At 40.0% G+C, this 23,229-nt stretch overlaps 1 protein-coding gene across 7 annotated transcripts in view; it reads left to right on the top strand.

Moving 5' to 3' along the window:
• UBR5 (ubiquitin protein ligase E3 component n-recognin 5) overlaps nt 1–23,229 on the top strand; it is a 180,969-nt gene that overhangs the window by 92,234 nt on the left and 65,506 nt on the right. For 6 of the 7 annotated variants that reach the window (XM_063131021.1, XM_063131020.1, XM_063131017.1 and 3 more), the window contains exons 1-5: nt 9,601–9,931; nt 20,438–20,482; nt 21,217–21,298; nt 21,461–21,537; nt 22,372–22,491. In XM_063131021.1, the coding sequence (XP_062987091.1) occupies nt 9,870–9,931; nt 20,438–20,482; nt 21,217–21,298; nt 21,461–21,537; nt 22,372–22,491 (386 nt within the window). In that variant the 5' untranslated portion in view covers nt 9,601–9,869. Of the gene's footprint in view, nt 1–9,600; nt 9,932–20,437; nt 20,483–21,216; nt 21,299–21,460; nt 21,538–22,371; nt 22,492–23,229 lie in introns of those variants that run through there. The other variant, XM_063131016.1, reaches the window with a different exon arrangement.

Raw genomic sequence — 23,229 nt, 5'->3', positions numbered from 1 at the left:
TCATTTAGGCCTGGTGTGACGTGGGTCCCTATACTAGGCAGTATTTCGTAGGGTGACCATATGAAAAGGAGGACAGGGCTCCTGTATCTTTAACAGTTGTATTGAAAAGGGAATTTCAGCAGGTGTCATTTGTGTATATGGGAACCTGGTGAACTTTCCTCTTCCTCACAACAGCTAAAGCTGCAGGTGCCCTGCCCTCTTTTGAATCTGGTCAGTCTAGTATAGCTCCTGCACCTTTAAGTGTTGTGATGAAGAGGGAATTTCACCAGGTTCTCCATATATACAAATGACACCTGCTGAAATTCCCTTTTCTATGCAACTGTTAAAGATACAGGAGCCCTGTCCTCCTTTTCATATGGTCACCCTATATTTCATGTCCCTGCCAGTGGGGTGCATAGGCAAGAGGATGCATGTTCATGTTGACCCTTATGGAGAAGCTTTCCCTAAACAAAAGGAGAGGGTTTAAGCAGTTGGTACTTGCTACTGGAATTGCCACATTCCTCCTTGACCAGATGGCAGGTGACAGCAAAGGACAGCTGGAGGCAATTTGAGTGGCAGTCAGAGCAGAGAGAAGCACTTGTATTTTTACAGACACCTGCTCCCTTATTGCTGCTGCTCAGGAGAAATTTCCCCCTTTGTTGATTTTGACATACTGTTCCGCTAATTCTCTGAGTTAGTTATCTTTGTTGTGGTGGTGGTATGTCATGGGATTAGTTAAACATTGATAGCATCTTAATACAATTTGGTTTTAACCAATTGTACCAACCCAAATTAATTTGCAGCTTTACTAACGTAAGAACTGCTACATTACTCTTTACTTTGGTTCTCTGCCTACCAAAGAACTTTTGTGTTCCATCTAAGGTTAGTAAGAAACCCAAGTAACAACTGGATTTTGGTTTCAAAAATGGGTGTGTGGCAGGAATCAGCCATTACATATGTATTTGTCCCAACAGTTCTAGGTGTAACATGAAAGTTGCATGACAAATAGTAGAGCCTAAAGGCACAGTCCTATGCATGTTTAGACATTCCTTGGCTGAGAATGCTGGGAGTTGTAGAACTTTTTTCCTTTCTAAACATGCATATAGGATTGCATCCTGAAACATTTAACTCTTCCTCCACTCCATCTTGAGAATCTGATGATGCAGATTCTATGGCCTCAACACTGCTAGACTCCGCACCTTTTGTAATATCTTGCCTGATGAGAGATGAAGACCATGAAAGCTTGCCCACATCCTACAATAATCTTTGGGTCACCTCAAATGCTTAAATGTCTCTTGCCACTCAAACAAGCATTGAAACAGATGTGATTCTATACCATCTTACAGAAGACACTATTGTGCTGTCTGCTTTAGGGTAGCCAAAAATGTATTGTGGGGTACACTCCCAGCTCCTTATTCATTTCTATGTGAACTGGCTGTTACTGACATTTCGACATTGTGATCAACATGCCTTGAGCTGTCAACGGGTCACTTCCTGTTTGGTTGGAGCACGGGCCTTCTCAACAGCCACATGGGGCCTTCAACAATCACACAGGAGCAGGCTTGCAGTGCCCCATCCACCCTATCAACTGGGGATTAAAAAAATGTTTTGTATCAAGCTAAACTGTGGCAACTTTGAATGTGTTGTTTCTTACACCAATCTGATTGCTGTCAAGAAAAAATAATTTCGTTTGCAATTATTTTAATGTTTACATGTACCTTTGATGTCTGGATTAGCTTCTAGATCCCCCAACTCAAGCCTAAAGGCACCATATACCTTTGCCAGCTTCTGCCCCTTCCTCTTCATGTGATTGGCTCTTTGCTTCTCCAGTTCCTTCCCATAGGCGGGGTGGAAACCGAGCTCCAGTGTACTTTGCGTGCCTTCTGGAGGGTTGTGACATCCAGGCTTCTGAGGGCCTCCTTAGATGCAAAGTACTGAGAAGCACGAAATCCCTCATTCACACTCTCATGAAGCTGGTCTGCCTAAAGTCCTATCTCTCCTCAATTTCCACACCATTCTCTTCCTTCTCTTGCCATGACATTTCAAATTCTTTTTAATTCTAAATCTTGGAATCTGAAAGTGTTAGTAGGCAAAATAAACACACCCATGCAAAGCTGCTTAATTTTGATATGCTATTCTAATTGTAGAGAAATTGATTTTTTTTTAAAAAAAAATGCTAGTGGACTGGAAGGGTTGGCAAGAGATTTGAGTTTCTTCATAGGGTGACAACGTTCTGACAGAAGGATCTGAGCAGACTCTCCTATAGATTACATTAGTAAAATTACCCTTCCAGGCAGTGGTGAGCAAAAACTGGCTGGGTGAACCTGTGTTCTAATTTGTCTCTTGCATTCAGTGGTGTAGTGGAGCCAGGGTTCAGAGGGATGAAGCACTAACACTTTTTCAGGAAGGCATTTTCGCAGCAACAATTTATTGCTCCCTGTAGTAATACAGAAGATTTTGGGGTGACTTGGTTGGGCAACTAAGAACTATTAGCTTTACAAAAGACCTGCTCCTTGTGGAGATGAACACTGCTAGAACTGATTTGTTGATAGCTACCCACATTTTTTGACTCTACTATTGGGACTATCATGATGAGTGCCTGAACTTTAACATTTACCACTACATCACAGTTTCCAGGCCATCAGACAATCTGCTCTCTCCCTGTTCTATTAAGTAGCCTTGAGTTGAATCAGTGCAGCTGATTTGCTGTGAATAATATTTTTTTTCATAGTATGCATTTTTAGTATATCTTCTAAATAACCACACTACCAAATTTCCCAGACATTTCTCATTTCTAAGACCACATATGGTGTCCAAACCACACAATTTTTTTGCAGGGACTGAACCATTACTTGGTATTTCTTTTAAGAGAAAACAAAATGGCTGAAATGTTGCTTTTATTTTGCACATTTTTTTCTTATGACTTTTCAATTTCAGACTTAGCCAAAGGCATTATAATACGATTCCTAGCAATATAACTTCAGTTATCTACTCTCAAGAATGTTTTGAGAAGTTACTGATCACGAAATAGTATTCTCTTACATTAAATAGCAATCAGATTTGTTAGGTTTTTTGATCCAAGGATGACAAGCACGGTACTGGAATCCTCATTTGCTTATTAAGTTGGTAGCTCTACTCTCCAAGGTTATTAATGCCACTATCTCAAAATTTTAGGTTAAGAGTTATCAATGTATCTTTTGCTAAAATTACAGCTATTTTAAAGTTTCAGAATAAAATATCATGCCAATTTTCAAGTATTCTAAAAAAGATCATTTACAAGTTAATCCTATGCATGTCTACTCAGCACTAAGTTCAGCTGGATTTACTCCCAAATAAGAGTATAGGATTGCAGCCTCAGACTCCTCTCTCTAATCAAGATGGTACTACCCTTGTATGTATAAATATGACCCATATTCGCATAAAATCAGGTATATCAGTATTTGTAAGATTGCATTCCTAAGGTTGTGATTTTATGAACACTTCTTTGTGAGTAAGCCCCACTGAACTCAGAGAGACTTATTTGTGAGCAACTAAATCTATATGCATGTTGAAAGTAAAGATACAGACAGGCTGATCCTATTGTCTTATTAGACTGGTAGAAATGGATGAATTGATGTTATCTCATGGGTTGGGACTTGAACCTCAGGCCTATGGGCCAAATTCGCCCTTCCTAGGATCCCAATCCACTTCTCTAGAGATCCCCCAGAAGGCCACACATCCTTTTCCTAGCCATATCCCCTTTCACCTGACCACCAATCTTTCTCTCACACTAGTCGCCCAGAGGGTCGGGGTGGTGGTGTGGGTCTTTTATTATCTAGTTTGTGCCAGTTCCAGCCTCTTTCCATTCCATCTTCACATTGCTTCTCCTCCTTTGAGGTACATGTGGTGAGGCTCTTCGCTCCATTGCGATTGCGGGTTGCAGTTCTGTACCGCCCCCCAGGCTCGTCCTCAAAATTTATCTCTGATTTTGATTCGTGGCTGTCCTTTTTCCTCTCCGATAACTGTCCTACTTTTATTTTGGGTGATTTCAATATTCATGTGGATGACCCTCAAGATGCTGCAGCTCTACGATTTCGCTCATTATCTTCCTCTTATGATCTTAAGCTTTGGTCTGATGCACCCACACATTCCCTTGGACACTGTCTGGATCTTGTTCTCACTCGGAATTGCTCTGTGTTGGACTTTTCTACTGCTCACTTTCCGTTGTCAGATCATCACCTAGTTTCTTTCAATATTACTCATAATCCTCCTCCTTCACGTCCCGCTTCTCGCTCTTGTCGCAACTTGCAATCTATCAATTATGAGGCTTTTTCCCAGTCTCTAGCCTCCTCCCTTCCTTCTGTCTTTTCGGCCATTTGCATTTGCTGCAAATTTCAGCTGTCTCCTCCTTTAATTCCTCCTTATCTTCAACTCTTGATAATCTTGCTCCATCTACAACTCGGATAGTTCGCCCTTCTCAACCCCAACCGTGGCTCACCTCTTTCCTCTGCTACCTTCGCTCTTGTTCCCGGGCAGCTGAACGCCTTTGGCGTAAGACCAGGGACAGGGCGGACTTTGTCCATTACAAATTTGTACTCTCCTCTTTCTGTTCTGCCATTTCATTGGCCAAACAGCAGTACTACTCAACGCTGATCCAGTCAAATGCTAGGCATCCTCAGCGGCTCTTTGCGTCCTTCAATTCTCTTCTGAAGCCTAATCCGCCATCTCTCCCCGCCTCTCTGTCTGCTAATAACTTTGCCTCTTTTTTCAATGCTAAAATCCAAACTATCCGCTCTGATCTGGCCAGCTCTGCTCCTCTTCCAGTTCCTGTTCCTCATCTGTCGGTTCCTCCTGCAAATTTCTCTGCGTTTCCTTCGGTCTCAGCGGATGAACTGTCTACAATACTGCGCTCTTCGAAGCCTTCCACTTGTTCTCGTGATCCGATTCCTTCTCGTGTCTTTATTAATCTTATTCCTGCTATCCTCCCTTCCTTGCTTCATATTATTAATCTTTCTCTGTCCTCTGGTTCATTTCCTTCTGCTTTTAAACATGCTACAGTCTCTCCCATTCTCAAGAAACCTACTCTTGATAGGCTATCTCTGTCTAACTACCGACCTGTCTCTTTGTTGCCGTTTGTTTCAAAGATCCTGGAGCGGGTGGTCTACTCTCGCTGTCTTGACTTTCTTTCTAGTAACTCTGCTTTGGATCCACTTCAATCTGGATTCCGTCCTCTGCATTCCACCGAAACAGCCCTTACTAAGATCACCAATGATCTCCTTACTGCCAAGTCTAAAGGCCATTATTCCGTTCCTATTCTCCTTGATCTAACTGCAGCCTTTGACACGGTTGATCATGATCTTCTCTTAGATTCCCTTCATGACCTTGGATTTTGTGGCTCTGTCTATAACTGGTTTGCCTCCTATCTAGTGGGTCGCTCTTTCAGCGTGTTGGCTAATGGCAGCTCGTCTTCCTCCTTTCCCCTTTCAGTAGGGGTTCTGCAAGGCTCGGTGCTTGGCCCGTTGTTGTTTTCCTTATACATGTTGCCCTTGGGCAAGCTTATTCAATCTCATGGCCTCCAATATCATCTGTACGCCGATGATACACAACTATATCTGTCATCTCCGGAACTTTCTCCTGATGTTCACGATCGTATCTCGGCATGTCTTTCAGATATCTCAGCTTGGCTGCTTCATCGTCGTTTGAAACTCAATATGGCAAAGACTGAATTGCTCATTTTTCCTCCTAAACCTTCTCCTCATCTCTCATTCTCTCTTACTGTCAATGATGTTACGCTTACTCCGGTCAAGGAAGCTCGTAGCCTTGGCTTTATATTTGACTCCTCGCTCTCCTTTATTCCTCATATTGAGGCAGTAGCTAAATCTTGTCGATTTTTCCTGTATAATATTGCCAGGATTCGATCATTTTTGTCTGTCTCTTCCGCCAAGACGCTTGTTCATGCACTGGTTATTTCACGGTTGGACTACTGCAACCTTCTTCTCTCTGGCCTTCCTTCTTCTCACATCAGTCCGTTGGTTTCTGTTCACCACTCTGCCGCAAAGATCATCTTCTTGGCTCGCCGCTCTGACCATGTTACTCCGCTTCTGAAATCTCTTCATTGGCTTCCAATTCACTTCAGAATCCAATATAAACTTCTCCTGTTAACCTTCAAAGCTTTTCACGGTCTAGCTCCTTCCTATCTCTCCTCTCTCATCTCACACTATTGCCCCGCTCGTGCTCTTCGCTCCTCTGATGCCATGTTTCTCGCCTGCCCAAGGGCCTCTACTTCCCTTGCTCGGCTCCGTCCATTTTCTTCTGCTGCCCCTTATGCCTGGAACGCTCTTCCAGAACATTTGAGAACTACAACTTCAATCGCAGCTTTTAAAGCTCAACTAAAAACTTTTCTTTTTCCTAAAGCTTTTAAAACTTGATGTTGTGCAGACTTTATACTGTTAGTTTTACCCTACCCTGTGTGCCTGCTTACCCTACCCTGTGCCTGTTTGCATTCTCTTCCCCTCCTTATTGTTTTACTATGATTTTATTAGATTGTAAGCCTATGCGGCAGAGTCTTGCTATTTACTGTTTTACTCTGTACAGCACCATGTACATTGATGGTGCTATATAAATAAATAAATAAATAATAATAATAATAATAATTAGGTGATTTTCCAGCTTTTGCACGTTTTCTCCGATTCAAGGTTGAAATGCCTCTCCTAAGGCTTAGTTATTGGCAGTAAGTGCTTTAAGCGAAAGATGTCCCCCACCTGTTTCATATTCACAATTTCATGCATTCCCAAAAGCAAAACAGAAAGCAAAGCAATAGCAGCAGAAACAATATAAATGGGATATAAATGTAATAACAAACAAAATGGTAATAGTTACTGACACTGTCAGAGCATTATATCTGCATTACCATGCAACAATTACAATTATGCCCCCACAGTATCTACAGAAGGAAGATGCAACAACAGGTTAGCCATGATATATGTCATAGAGCCTACTCTACTCTATACATAATGTATGAGCACGCTGTCAAGAATCCCCGGTCAGAAACCTCCATTGCCAATTAATCAAGAAGGCAACAACACTTGCAAACTTCAGGGCTCCCCTTAGGACAAGGGTGGGCAACTTGTGGCCCTCCAGATGATTTGGCCTACAACTCCCATTATTCCTCACCATTGGCTAGGACTGATGGGAGTTTAGGCCAAAACATCTGGAGGGCCACAAGTTGTTAACCCCTACACCTTAGCAGTTAAAAGTATAAACACAGCAGCAGTCTACAAACAACCCGTTTGACAGGGAAATATCTACAGCCAGCAAGAGGAGAGAAAAAGAAAGAAAGAGGAGTGCCCCCTGCAACAGGCAACCCCACAGTATGGTCTGATGAAACAAATTTCCTGAAGCTAAGCAGGCCTGTGTCTGGTCAGTGTGTGGAAATGCAATGTATGCTGCCTTGAGTCCCATCACAGAAGAAAGGTAGAAACTGAAAATTCATGTAATAAGCAAATAAAACTCAGTGGATAAGAGACCAGCATGGCAAACCCATAAGTTACAGGCTTCCAGGAGAAGAACAAAAGTCCTATTTTAGTGCCATTAATTCCATACTCAGAACAATGCTCACTGTGTGAGCATTATAGGCATTCTGGATGCATAAGGTAATGAATCCACCTAGAGTACAACAGAAAGTCCACAGAAAGTAATACAGTTAACATCTTGGTAGCTCAGCAGGACAGAGCAATGCAATGGGATGCAGAGGTTCCCACACCTGGGAATTGTACATTAGATGCTACAAAGCACTGCCTCCTTTTCAGCAGCCTTGACTGCAACATATTTTAGATGCAAAAAGAGATAGTAGAACTAGAACCAAGGCCTCTCCCTCCAAACGGCAGCATCCTAAACACACAGCCAAAGGAGTGAATTGTGACTTAGTTCGTCATAACACTGCCCTTTTCCCACTCCATGTATTATACTCGGGAACCTCACCTATACAGCACGGCATTGAACAGATCCTATCCAGAGCCTTAGAACCACAAAAGAGGCCTCCACCCTTGGATATTTCTTCTGCACCTTGACTTTCACTGAGTTCGGGCGACATGTTAATCAACCGGGTGGTGGCCATAGGAACAAAATAGAAAACAACCGTTGATTAGTGTGTTGTCTGAACTCAGCCTTTGTTTCACCTCAGGCAGCAAAATGGCATGGGCTGGCCCTATATGCATACACACACCTGAGACAGAATAATGAGGTAGCTGATCAGAGTGACTTGGACATGGACTGATTGTCTCTTCCAGGTAACAGATCTACCCATGTTCCAGGATGCCACTACTTTTGCCCAACTTCTGCAACCCATCTAGCCATACTTAACTCTATTTTATTCCCCTTTGCAACTGAACAGATTTTCACAAGAGCAATTTTTCATAGTCTTAACAGTTACTTGTACTGGTCTATATACCAAAATGGTAAGAGTCAGGGAACTGTTTCTAATGCACATTAAGATGTACATGCTTTCCCCCAATACAGCCACATTTCATCCCCTTAAGAACTGATTTTAAAAAACAACACAGGCCTAAAACCTATGGAAAAGAGGGGAACAGGATAGTTACACATGCAATAGATTGAATCAATCCTACTATTTTCAAGAAACAAAGCCTGAATTGTATTTATTTTTGGTCTCATTTTTTATTCCTGGCTAGCCCTCACAACTGGAGGTGGATCTGAGCACATGGTGGTGATCCCTAGCTTACCACAGTCTCACACACAGAGAACCATTTTACACAGTCAGCAGAACCTACTGGTAAAAGTTTTCCTGGACAGTATCACTGCAGTGTTTTTGTAAACTGACCAGAGAGCTTTGGCTATTGGACTGCATAAAAACAATTAAATAAAAAGAAGTACGTGGTCACATATTTAGATGATCACCCATCCATCAAAAGACTTTTTTTAAAAAACAACAACCCGGACCTACAGAAAAATAGGACATAAAAAGGGCTATACTGAGCCATTTTCTCTGACAAACTAGTTTCTCACACGTAAAGGCCTTCTTCGTTGGGGAACATTCAAGTACAAGGTTGCGTCCTATGCAAGTCTAACTTGAGTCCCATTCTTTTTAACGGGTCTACTCTGAGTAGGACTAACACTGGATACAACCCACTGTGTCCTCCTCTCTCTTTCTCGGTATAGGCCAGAAAAATGGTTTCCTTTCGATCTGTGGACTGTACCAACGGGTCCTAACACGGCCTCTGCCGAGAAGGAGAAAGAAAAAGAAACTATCTGCCCCTCTCTCTAACCAGACCGAGAAGCAGAGGGCTGAACGCGCCACCTCTCCTTACACCCCTCTCCCCCGCCCTGTCTCTTCCTGCCTGCCCGCCCAGCGGGAGCAGGCGGCGCTGACGCGCATCCTCTCCTCACCAGAAATAAAGCGGCGCGCGCGCGCACGGCTCGCTGGGCCCACCTTCCACTTCAAAACGCACGCCTGACGCAACCGCGCCGGTTCTTACCCTACCAGCCAACCATCGCTACCTTTACATCGACGCTGTTGTTCTGCTAGTGAGCGGCCCGCTGCCATTTGCGAGCGGACGCGAGACATCCCGCCCCTCCCTCTGCCCCCGGCGCGGCGCAAGGAGGGAGGGAAGAGAGGGGCCGCTTGGAAGTTAAGATGGCGGCGCGTGTGAGAGTGGGCTGCTGACCGAACCCTTTTCCCGCCGTCGTCGCGAGCTCCCCGTGCCCGCGCCGCCCCGCCTTATCGCTTCCCTCGCGCGGAGCGAAGGCTCCCGAGTGTGACCGAGACACCCAGCGACACCCTGAAGGAGACACCAAGCCCCCCCTCGTCCGTCCTTCCTCCTACCCCCCCTCCACCTCCTCCATTTCCTCCTTGTGCGCCCGGCCCGCCTCCCCCGAGGGAGGGGGAGCGAAACATGACATCGATCCACTTCGTGGTGCACCCGCTCCCGGGCACCGAGGACCAGCTCAATGACCGGTGAGGAGGGAGGGGAGGCCAATCAACACCCCATCCCCCCGGGGGAGGGGAGGAAGAACAAGAAAAGAGGGTGGAGCCCTCCGTGCGTGAAGGGAGGAGCCCCGTGTGTTTTGGGTGACGAGACTAGAGGGGGCTTTGGAGGGAGACCCCCCGGGAATCTGTGGGCTGGAATTTTAAAACCCCCCCGCTCCTCCTCTCCCACGCTGTGAGCGCAAATAGAGATCGCCGCGTGGGTGTAAGTGCTGCTTCCCGTCGTGCATGGACGTTTTTACCCTGGGTGGCAAAGGGGAGGTGCAGGCAGCTCGATGCACGTTGATTTAGGCGCAAACCCCCTTGAGAGTAAATTTGGAAAGGATCTGGGTGGAAACGTGGTAATTGGCTTTTGTCTCTGGGTTTTCAAAGGGTGGGTGGACTTGGCCCTCTAGTTCCTCTCATCGACATTAAAGGCTGCAATCCCATGGCTACTTCACTGGGAGTAAGCCCCATTGAGTTCATTGAGACTGGTTTCTGTGTACGTATGCATAGGATTGAACTGCAAATAAAACTTCGATTGATCTAGGCTCGTGCGATTCTATGCCCTGTATCACACGCTAAACATCGTGTTGCTTATTTTCTGATTTGCTATATTTAAAAAAAAAAATCGGGCACGATGGGTGAGGGGTATCTTTGACTAAGATTGACGTTTCATTTGTTGGAGGGTTACAAAGTGTTATCTAAATTTGCATAGTCGTAAAAGGACTTTCCTCATCGAAGGTATATACATCCACATATCACACCCATCTTCTCTAGAAGAAGTGGCTAATCATGACGGTCTTAAACCAAGAAAGTAAAAAAAAAGAAAAGTGGGAGCAATGCAAATAAAATTTAGTCATGGGAAAAGGTAAACGAAACTACTATATTTATTGTGTCTAGTGTTAATGCTGGTGGGAAACCTACTGTAGATTGTGTTAGGGGAGATGGCCTTGGAGCTGATAAATATATTAGACTGGGAACATAATGGAAAGCTTTGTGAGATTTCTTTAAATATTTGCTTTCTGTAGTACAACCCCTAAATACTTCTGTTACAATTAACATGTAGAAATATTTTTCTTTTTGTTAAATAATAGCTACAGAGAAAGGCATTCTATTGATTCTCTGGATCTTCATTATTGAGCGAGGGGTTGGATTTGATGGCCTTATAGGACCCTTCCAACTCTACTAGTCTATGATTCTATGATTATGCTTGAATATGGTCCAAGCCTATGTTGGTATTGTGCAGTACAATCTTATACATATTTATTAAGAAGTAAATCCCAATGGTGTTTCTTCCCAGATGAGTTTGCATGGGGTTGCAGAGTTAACAATTGGTTTAGGAAAAACATGGCTGAGAAAGGTATCAATAGAAAGTGAAAAGCTAAATATTGAGTGAGTGATGTGGTGTAAGGATTGCATCTCATACCAACTAATATGTGCTTGAACTTAGGCTATAAAGAGGGGCTGCAGCTTACAATTTCTTAGTTGGGTGTGGTTTCTTTCTCTTGAATGACCTGGTGACACATTTTACACTGCAGTGAGAGGAGTATCTGAAATTGGCTGCAGCCTCAGTAATGGCTATAAATGAGACATGTTTTTAAAATAGTCTTATAGAATGGTGGAGGTAAGTCATTGATCGGGTGAGGGACATATATCAGCATCTTCATGTAACGACTGCTACAGCCTTATCCTAAAAAAGTTCACTCACAAATAAATGATTAGGTTCAGGGGGATTTTCTTCCTACTAAATGTGACTGTAGCTGTAGAGCTTGTTGTGGTGTTCTTGGGATATGTGTTTGGCTTTTTATTATTTTGTGTAATAGTTAAATAAGTATTTTTCCAAATGCTTTGCACTTTTCTTAGAATGTTTTTGAAGCACTTGCTAATTATTTTTTTGCCGTTACAGTTTCCTAAATAATCTTGATATTTTTCCTTCAGATCAAGAATGAATGAATATTTTAAGCGTAGTGTTTATGAATTTGTAATGTTAAAAAGAAAAGCTTTTCGCCTGACACTATATTATTCGGAGATACTAGTTAAAATTCCACTTTTAATGAAGGCTTAAATGTACAAAACAGCATATGAAATGGTGGTTAACAGCCATAGCTTCTTATCAAAAAGTATGTAACATTGGAAAAGTGGGAATTGTTTCTGCATTGTAGTTTGTAAAGAAAATAGTGTTCATTTATGCCAGTAGTCCATTATAAAGAGACAATTATGACAGTTTTCTTATGGTAGTTGATCATTATTTGGCTATTTCATGGACTCTTCATTTTTCCTCACAACAATGCTGTGAGGTAGGTTAGTCTGAAAGGGAGTGACTGGCTGAAGGTCACACAGTGAGATTTGTGTGTTTGGTTATTTGAATTAGGGCTTCCTTGGCCCTGCTTTGACACTCTGACCACTACAACATTATGTTCACACAACATGCTAACACATTCAGTGGTTAAGTGTGGGTTGTTTTGAACCATGGATTGTTTGTTGAACTGTGGGTTATCATGTTTTCTGAATGTAGCCAGGGTGGCTTGTTAACCATGCGGCGTGGCTTATTTCTCGAACAAGCCACCTTGAGAACCCATGATTTGTTATTGGGTTGTTCAGTGTGGTTAACAAGCCACACTGCATGGTTAACAAGCCAAAGATGCTGTATTCAGACAACACGCTAATTCATGTTGGGTTAGCGTGTTGTGTGAACAGCCCCCATATAACTGCTTGTACTGTTAAAATTGTTCCCACCAATTTATGATTAAATCTGACTGTTGCAAAATTAGGTTATTTTTAAATACCTATTTCATTTCTGTGTGTGGAAAAAAGTATCTTGATCTCTTGACACCAGAGAACAGATGAGTGATAACTGTTTTACCTTTTGGGTATATTCTGTAAAAAATAAAGCATCACAGACCCTTTTGATTTAGAATGCTTTGCTATAACATCTGTGGCTTGTAATTATTGTGACTTGACAGTGGCAATCTAGACTGGTAAACCTACCCCTGAAACAAAAGATGTGTTACTGATGAAACTGTATCCCTGGGTCAACAAATTTGTCCCCCCAGATAACATTCATTGTGAATTTTCCTGGTCTTATCAGTGGTAGCTAACAATGATATGTGGAACTGGCAGGGAAATGCATAACATCATGACATCAAGACATGAGTTAAGTGATACTATGCATTATGGCGGAGTGATGTCCATCTTGATATGGGTAACTGATTTTGGCAATATCTCCTAATGTGTATTTCTGTCTTTGGATCTGACCGCACCTTCCCCAGATCCCTTGTCACTATTTCAAAGATGCTTAGCTTGTTCAGAATCTTCTATAGGCCAGTCTTCCCCAGCCTGGTGCCCTCCAGATGTTTTGGACCATAACTCCCAGCATTCTTGACCATTGGCCACACTAGCTGGGACTGATGGGAGTTGGTCCAAAACATCTGAAGGACCACAGGTTGGGGAAGGCTGCTATAGACATTTAAAGACTATGGGTTTGATCCAGACTAAGTTAGTGAAAGTTCCTATTGAAATCAGTGGGACTTGAGTCATGACTAAGTTGTCATTACTTTTAGTGGGACCTAAATTCAATTATCAGTTTGGTTGCAGCTGTATGTATTGTTTTGTTGAAGTCCTATGAAGTTGAGTTGTAAAAGGTCTGGAGATTGTGTTAGTTTGTGGCTTCTCGAAACAACACCCTAAGGATAAACTATTCCCAGTTGTTCATCTGTTTTTAAAGAATAATAGTCATATGGAAGCTGTGTTCTGAGCTTTCAAGAATTCATAGCAAAAATTCTTCATTCATTTTAATGTTTTATGGGAGTTTTGCTCCAGTCCCATTGAAATGAATGGAGATTGCATGGCATGAGTAATTGGTATATTGGTGTACAGTACCTCCCCCACCCCTGTGCAAAATGTTTGGAGAGAGATCTCATCTGGGTAGATTTGGTTTTAATATTCTTTTTTACTTTTTATTCCTTTTTACTTTACTTTTTACAAATAGATTGTGTGAATGTGAAATATAGGCACGTTCACACACTTCCTAGGGATAGACACCTGAAAAAACTTAATTATAACGTTGAAACTGCGCAGTTGGACTGTGGGATAAGTTTATTACATCAGTAATTTAATGAAACCATGCATTTCTTTTTAAATGGCCAAAGCTGCAGAAAAAAACAGTGAACATGTTTTCATGGAAAATGCTTTGCTTCACATGAGCTCCTTAGTTAAAATTCATGAACTTGAGACAATGTATGGACGTGGGTTGGAGTCTGCATGTGGAAGCTGGATAAAAGTTGAACCTGTACGAGAGTTTAGGTAAGTTTGTGCATGTTACTTGTTAAGCCTTCATTCTTTAGAGCTTCTTTTGGTACTGTGGTTTGGAAAATTCCTACTCTTCTTTAGGCTAATCCCATGATTAATCCTCAGCCTTTACTATTCACATAGTTCCCTTTTGAGCATTTTCTAGTTTGCCAACTTTTTTCTTTAATTCTGACAACCAAAATTGAACACAACAATTTAAGTATTAACTATTTTTATTGTGTTTGAGGTCTTGAATATGATTAGGGTCCACAAATTTTGACTGGCATTGATGGCCAAGTGAGTGGTGATTTGACATGGGGAACTACGGAGAGGGGAAGAGGTAATGGAGCCACAACAAATAGGCTTGTCACATGAACAGGAAACATGCTGTGGCTGTGCCCTGTGCTTCCACTGCCCCCTCTTCGCATCCCACCATCTTCTGCGCCCAGGATGCCTGTTTTTCATAACAGCAGGCCTGTTATGAAAAATGGGGGGGGGGGGAGGCCACTGATGATAGAGAACGTCTGTGGTGGCAAGAGTGTCACCAGAAGTTCTGCTTGTCTTTCCAGCGGACTTTATGGTTGCTGCTATTTTAATCCCCCCCCCTGAAACTAGGCCATAAACCCATGGAGTTCCTGCCAGATGACATGGGAACCCATGTGGATGCCCACTAATCCTCCTGCATGTTGGGAGGTAGTCTGGGGCTGTCAAACTCTCTAGAGGGTTGTAGAACATTTTCTGTTGCACAAAATTTGTGGACTTGTGGATTCTGTTGATGCAGTGTTTTTTTGTTGATGCAGTATAAAATGGTACTAACTATTTTGTGTGAGGAGCTTGGTATCCAATATAACTTTAAAATCAGTCTAGTGAATTGCCAGATGTCTTGAGTGAATAAGAACTGTGACCAGGCAGAAAAAGTGTTATGAATTGGAAAAGTATTTGTTTGCTTCTTCTTTTTTCAGGTGATAAAAACACTAATAATAATAATAATAATAATAATATTTATATAGTGCTTTCTAACAAAGTAATGTACATGAGATAGAATAGGTCAGGGAGTTTACAAAAATTGAATAAATGCAATAATTCTAATAAAAGACCTAGCTGAACTTAAAGGAATAAAATAAAACCTTAAAAACTCATATAAAATGTGTCGTGGCCACCACAAAAAACATCAGCATGTTTTATCTACGGAACAGCCAGCCAACCCCTCTATTCCAACAGAAAGGTTTTCAAACCTTTCTTGAACACCTTCAAACTCTCTGTCAGCTGCAGTGGCAGGGCGAGTGAATTCCGCAGCTGAGGGACAAGGTTGTGGAATGCATGATACCAGGACATCGCGATCTGTGAGGTAGAACGGTTCAGGAGGGCAAGTGTGAATTTTTGTGGGCTAGTAAATTTAGACTTATTCACCAGGCTACTTTGTATTCCTCTTGGCTATTGTATTTTCTAAAGTTTAGTGTACTGCAGTCTTCCCCTTTCCTTATGGGATAGCCTCTTTGAAAATTTAACCATTTTATTTTTTGAAATATTCTGAGAATTTAGAGAGAAAGAAAATCTTATTACAGTTGAATATATTTTTTACTTTACTACAATACCTGTTAACGACTTCATTTCTATTTCCTACAAGTGTACACTTACAAACAGAAAGAGGAAAAAATGACACAAGGGGAACAGGCGTTATCCTAGTCTTTGCCACAGATTCATGGATACTGAACCTTTACTATTTTCAAGCCAGTGATTTTTTCATGTTCTGATTATAGTTTAATTTTATATCAAAATAGGCTGAGATGAACAGAAAAAACACGAATTGTACATATTTCAAAATATATGAAGTTACTAGTCTATTGTTATACTACAGTACTCAATGTTTCAGAAATATTGGGAGAGATGCTAATCGGACTTCTGAGACATCGTCGTTCTTTACTGTGTAGAAGAGGAGGGGATCTCTACATTGGCATAAATGTATTTACTTGTAACTCCTTTTCAGGGTCTTATTGATAGGGTAATGAAAATTACACTGTGTGTGTGTGTGTGTTTTAAGAAACAGCCTTGCAATCAGTTGCCTGTTACCTTAGCTGCTTTTTCAATTATTGTCTAAAACTCTAGACATGGAAGATTAGGCAATTCAAGTGCTTATTGCTGAATTAATTATCCAAGTACAACATTCATAACAACAAAAATGCAGATTGGTCTAAGTTAGATTGGACTAGCTTGTAAAATATAAACACAACCAGTAAAACATATTAAGACACTATGATTTGGTTTGATACATTTTAATGCATGTGCAGCAGCCATGTATGGTGGGATCCCCAAAGGGCGTAACAGAACCCCATTTCCCTCTCTTTCTCTTGCAGTTTACGTGGAGACACCCAGTAATGTGGGTTTTCTGGGAAATTTTGAATTGGAAAGCTTGCATACGGTCATTTGCAGCAGAAAATTTTCAGTTTGCCCTGGAAATTTTTATGATGCTCTAGATAGTGATCTTATTTAGCATGATTATTTCACTTGTATTAATTGAACAACAATCCCAATACACTAAAACTATTTGCCTGAAATATTTAAGGAGAAAAATTAAAGCACAGTTAATATAATTTAAATGTTATATATTTTTATTGTAATATTTGTAAAAAAAATATTAAAGGCGAGAGCATGCTTCCTTTACAGTCTTTAAATTTAAGAAAAACAAATCAAAGGTTGGCACATAACTGTTGATGCACACTAATTACAGCAACCCAAAGAAATATGCATGATTTGCTGACAACGACTTACTTATTCCAACAGAACGGAACTTTTGTCTATTAAGGTTATTCAGTGCCTTTAGTTTTGCTGTCACTATTAGTTCCATTTCACACTGAGACATATATGTATTTCAGTGACATGTATGTATTCTCTCTCATACTTGTTAGAGATAATCATCTGAAAAACATTAGTTACAATGTTGAAACTGTGAAGCTTGCTTAATATTGTACATGCAATTGGCATCTGTTTATTGTTACTAACAATAGAAAAAAGAAGAGCTGGAAAGTTGTCCATTTGGGGATTTTTTTGCCCCACATCATGAGAGACAGCAAACCAGGGTGTTATAGGAAATAAGAGGCTTTTCTGTGCTTTTCTTCTCCCCTTTGAGCTCACTCTCCATCCAGTTAAAGAATGTAAGGTTAGAGTGGCATTCCTTGCCTGAGTGGCTTGGAAATGGCTGGACATGGATATGGGAGGCACACAGAAGCTTTGGTTAAATTTTGTTACTAGTGGTCCGTTCATAGCAACTTGTACAGTCTTGTGATGTGTCTTAATTCCAAGAAGAGACTAAATCTGTTTCCCTTCTATTTACATAGCAGGATCCTCTTAGTAGTGCAGTTTAAGAGTGCAGGCTGCTTATTGCTGTCACTATTTTCTAAAAGGCTGCAGTACTGTAGAAATTCTTCACATTTGGCAAAGAAGTATTAGTGAAAGGTTGCTCTGTAAGCTGTACTTGAATTCTATCCAGAAGATCATAAGATCACTTTTCCCTCATTTGTGTGCTGAAATGCTTCTAGAGTGCAACAGCTTCATCATTCCCATAGTGTTGTTTTCCCATAGTGTAGCTGGTGAACCATTGCCCTCAATGTCCAGGACAAATTTTGGATAATGCCATTCAGTTTCAAACAGAAGCTTTCATAACAGAATCATTTTATTGCAGTAGCTTCCCATTGTGGCAATTGTAAATTGCAAGATATTCTAGTAAAAAAGGAAATAAAATCAGTTGTCCTCTGTCTTTCCCTTGTTATTTCAAACGTTATATAATAACTTCTTTGGAAGAATTATAATAAATCTCTTGGAAGTAGTGATGTAGGGCAGATTTTTTTCTGTAATGGGAAATGTTCTGCTACTACACTGTTCTGCAGAACAATTTCCATCTTTTAGAAATACATTTTCTATAAAAATAAATAAATGGATGCAATATCAGTCCAGTTGGACAATTGGAAGCAATACAATATCAGTCAGCTCTAAACCTAAAGCTGTAATTACCTCTAGGGTGGGGAGCTGGTGGCCCTCAAGATGTTGGTGGACTAAAGCTCCCATCAGCTGTAGCCAGCATTGCCAATCATGAGGGATGATAAGAGTTGCAATTCACCATTACTGTTTTAGGAAATAAATACACTTATACACAGAATTGTTCAGTCATGTTAAAATTCTTACCTTAAAGTTTTCAGCACCCTTTAAAACTTTAAATCTAAACAATTCAGGCAAAATGTTTTAAATTGTAATGTCTTAAAATATTAGTCAGTTTTCCCTTAATCAAATATTTCAACTTTTGGCATTGGGGGGGGGGGGGAAACATTGGAAAATATTTATACAGCACAATTTTTTAGTTTAGTTTGCTAAATATATCAAATGTGCTCAGTCTAATTTCAAATTGTTTCAAGGCAGCAAAAAAAATTTCAACTCACAATTTTGCAGAAAATATCACTGGTTAGAAGTAAAATTCAGTTTGTGTTTCAGATCAGGCATTTTAAAAAGTGAATTAGGCATCATTACAATACTTAAATCATTAAATACACATCAAAGTATTTTCATTTATACCTCTTTTGTTACATTTTGTATGTTTCTAGTTGTTACATATAAGTGCCTCTTGCTCATTGTGGGGTATTGCATTGTTCTGTACAATTGTATTAAAGAAACGTTTTTAAAATAGTATTTTAAAATAATTAGCATGCAGACAAGCATGTCACCAGCATGACTAGCATTGTGAGTGTAACTAAAACCTTTTAAAAGAAAAGACAGTTTTTGCTGGAAAGGCTACTTATCTACCTTTTCCATCATATAAAAGAACTTTATAACAAAACATATTTTGTTCAATGCCCACCACATTTACTCAATATTTAGTATTCCTGACATGTTCTTCCTAGCTGATACATTAGCTTCATGTTTTCAGCTTTAGATATGGTTTTTGTGGGATTGTTTCAGTCTATCACCATTTGCAACAGAAGCTCGAATTCTCAAGGACTTGTGTTTCTGGTCATTTGGGAGCCTGCCCCCAAAAGTGCTATCTCACTGCCACTGGCGGTAGGGGCCATGCACACACGGGACCAGTGATGATCGCCACTTGATGTAGGGCACCTGCTCATTTCTCAGTGGGAGAGTGTCTGCCACTTGTGGCACCTTTCGCAGCAAGTTTGGCAGAGGTATGGAAGGGGGCTGATAAAATCAGGGTAAGGGCTGGATATGGGCCTCAGGCTGCTCATTCATGGTTTATCATGGGACCAAAACAAAGGCAAGATGAGTGCATTTACAGGTTCTACCTCCTTGCTGCCAGTGTAGTTTTTCTCATCAATCATGCAGTGCAAAAGTGTGCTTGCAGTTACTCAAGCAAGTAAATGTCTGTCCATATTGAAGAAGGCAGGTGATTTTCATGAGTCAGCTTTGTCTTATTTATATAGTCATTAATGTACAAGATGGTTTACAATTTACTGTAGAATAGCTCCTTTAAAGAGTTTATAATCAGTGTGTGTGCATGTGTTTGTGTGGGGTGCGTTAGGGAGAATATGCACTTATTTCAATTACATGGGTTTAATTACAGAATGGTATAACTAAGGGTTTTTGGCAGAGGCTTCAGAAAAAGATGGATTTTGAGGAGAAATTTGAAGGATGTGAAATTGGCAGCGTACAGGTGTTCTGGAAGGCCAGCTCCAGGTATAAAGGGCAGCAAGAGAGGGGGCAAGAGAATTTGAGATCATTGAGGGAACCGGAGGAGCAAAGAATGTTTTGGATTTGAGAATGATGAGATAAGTTGGGCATTAGGCCATGGGCTGCTTTGAAAGTAAGGATAAGTTTGTGCTGGATCTGAGAATGATCTTAACAAAGAAAAGCAATATTTTACCTTCTTGCATAATAATTTCAGAGTATGGTTTGCCAGTTCTATTAAGAGAAAGGATAGACTATTTCCTTTTCACATCTTCAGCCTGTATTTATGTAAATCATTTTCTTAGAAATTTAGTTTTAAAGTTAACTTCAACCAACTAGTATTTAATATTTATAACTTGCCTTGTTTCTTGACCTCTGGAAATCCTGCTCAGCCACCATTCTGCCTTCTAAGGTTTCACTATCTCTGAACTTTTTTAATATTATTATAAACAGATTTATTGACTACAAAATAAATTGCAGCATGAATTGTGCTGCTTAATGTATGCTTTTATATGCTAAAATGTACTTTGTTTTCTCTTTCAGGTTAAGGGAAGTTTCAGAGAAGCTCAACAAGTACAACTTAAATAGGTGAGATGGCATTAGAAACTGTAATATCAAGGAAGAAGCAACTTTAGAGAAATGTTCATTCTTATTCTATATTTCTAGAGTTAGTAACTTAAAGGTCTCACAATTTGTTTTGCTTCTCAGTTACCTGTGTCACTTGGGTGGGTAATGGGAGAAGGAAGAGCAACTGATGTACTTTTGGGAGTCATAGTGTCACGTGTTTGTGTGTGTGTGTATTCTTCATTGGTAACCAAATTATAATTGGTACTATTAGGTTTGGTTTGGGTGGGCAGGTTTAAAGAAGGGGTCACGGTATGGCCCACAGCCACCTTGTCCTGAAATGTTTTTTACTCTCCATAAATGTTAAAAAATCTCAAATTCATAGTGTTTTTCAAGGAATAGGATATTTGCAAAAAGTAAAAATAAACACAGAGAGGCAGTGTTTATAAATAACTTGTGGGAAAATATTAGCTGTTGAGGAACACCTTTTTAAAACCAATTTTCTATTTCATAAAGGTGTACATTTGAAAATATATAATTAAAATACAGTATAATGTTCCTTGATCACATCTACGATTTTCTTCTTCATTTTCTAAATTTAATGACTGAAAATATGCCAGTTGTTTCAACTAATGTACATTTTTTGTCATTTTCAGATGTTATATTTATATTTGTTGTACATCCCATATGCCACTTTTTCTCTTTTATTTCTTAGAGAGTCTTTAAAAATGTTACACATGCTCATTTTTTGTTTTCAGCCACCCCCCTTTGAATGTATTGGAACAGGCTACTATTAAACAGTGTGTGGTGGGACCAAATCATGCTGCATTTCTTCTCGAGGTAAATTGCTCAAAATACATTCAGACAATGTTATGATCATCTAGTTAAACCTAATTTTCTCAAACTCAGTTAGATCAACTTACCAACTGCTGAAAATGCCCCCCCCCTTTTAATTTAAATGTAGTATCATTTCACTATGGACGCTCTCTCTTTTAAATCTAGGATGGTAGAGTCTGCAGGATTGGCTTTTTAGTTCAACCAGACAGATTGGAATTGGGTAAACCTGATAATAATGATGGGTAAGAAATACTTTTGTTCTGTATTGTAACAAGAATCTAACTTCTTTACTCAGTATTTAAGAATAAATTGGTTTTCAATTATCAGAATTAAAAATGAATTTGGAAATAGGAGAATAATATTTTGTGCATTTCAGTTTAGCAAGTTTGAGATCTTAGTCAAAAATTAAGGCCAATCTAATAACCTATTTTTATGTTGAATAATCAGAATTGAGTCCTAAAATAATGCAAAATAATCCAGTATTTATTTCAGAAATAAATACTCTGAAGTGATGAAGTTTGAGATTACATTTTTCTTTGCAATTCTGGGATATTTCTTCTGGATCCACATTTTTATTTGACTCTACATTATTTCTTAGAGGACTACTATCAGGTCAATTCAAGTCTGGGTTTAAGCAGTATTTTTGGCGTGACTTTGACTCATGAATACATTAATTCATAATCTAATGCATTCTTATTCATTCAGACACATGTTATAGTTTCACCATGACTGCTGATAATGAGGGTTATTTTTTATATATGTGTATATATATATATATATAAGAAATCATTTTGTCATGAATCAAATGTGCTTGGCGTGCTTTGCACGCGTTTTCTTTTTTCATGTTATTATTATTATTTTTATTTGTATCCCGCCTTTTGCCCAATACTGGGCCTCAAGGCGGATATGTTAGATCATCACATCCTACAGCTAAGTTTTGAAGTTTCCCCAAGGGTGTTGCTTAAGCTGGTGTGTTACCAGACTAAGTTCCTGAGAATTTGAACCTGGGATTCCAGGCTTTGTTCTTAACCCATTTGGGATTGTATTGTGACTGATCTACCATCTTTTACTTTCAGTTCAAAGTTGAGCAGTGGCTCAGGGGCAGGAAGGACATCCAGGCCAGGCAGGACTAGTGATTCCCCATGGTTTCTGTCTGGTTCTGAAACTCTGGGCAGACTGGCAGGCAACACCCTTGGGTAAGTTTTGATAGGGTTGAGGCTGGAACCTGTTTGTATCATTCTTGGTTATGTGTATGAAGACCATGGAAATGCAGTAGTGCTTTAGCTAGCTTTTGAGGAAAAATCCTGTTAAACAGGAGCTTATGTTTGGTCAATTAAACCTAGAATTTGAAGCAATCTGTGATTTACTTCCACCATTATACAAAAGTCGCTAGTCCATTTAGATTTTTCTGAATAGCACTAACTTTATTTTAGGGGAACACAGTTGACCTAAAATGTCAAACTTCTAAGTGTTTCTTTTCACAGTGTGACACTAATATTAAAAATCTATCTGAAAAGAAATTCTGCAGGTTTGCAATGACTCATGGTCCAACATACTTGTTACCTTGTTGAATAAAGCTAGAATGATTTGAAAGTGAGCCATTACAGGATTCCTAGTTAAAATATCTACTTGTAACACATCTCCAACAACTGTTACTATCCTCTCGCTGTACTGATCTCGAATACTTCACTACCTCAATTGTGAACAGCCTCATGAGTGGATTGTGTCACGTGTACTTGGCTAATAAATATTAAAAGAACTCCTTGATTTATTCTAGAAAAAAGATCCCAACATAAAGAATATCTTACACTTACACTAATCAAAATATTTTAAAATAAAAAGATAAGAACTAATTTCACATGAAAAATAAATATTTCTGAGGCATTTGATTTTTTAAATAAATATGTCCCTAACATTGTAGTATTTTATGATTT

The sequence above is a fragment of the Elgaria multicarinata genome, chromosome 7, assembly GCF_023053635.1.
Source record: "Elgaria multicarinata webbii isolate HBS135686 ecotype San Diego chromosome 7, rElgMul1.1.pri, whole genome shotgun sequence".
Classification (NCBI taxonomy): Eukaryota; Metazoa; Chordata; class Lepidosauria; order Squamata; family Anguidae; genus Elgaria; species Elgaria multicarinata.
Note: the sequence above shows the minus strand (reverse complement) of the source record. Positions and strands in the feature narration are given on the sequence as shown.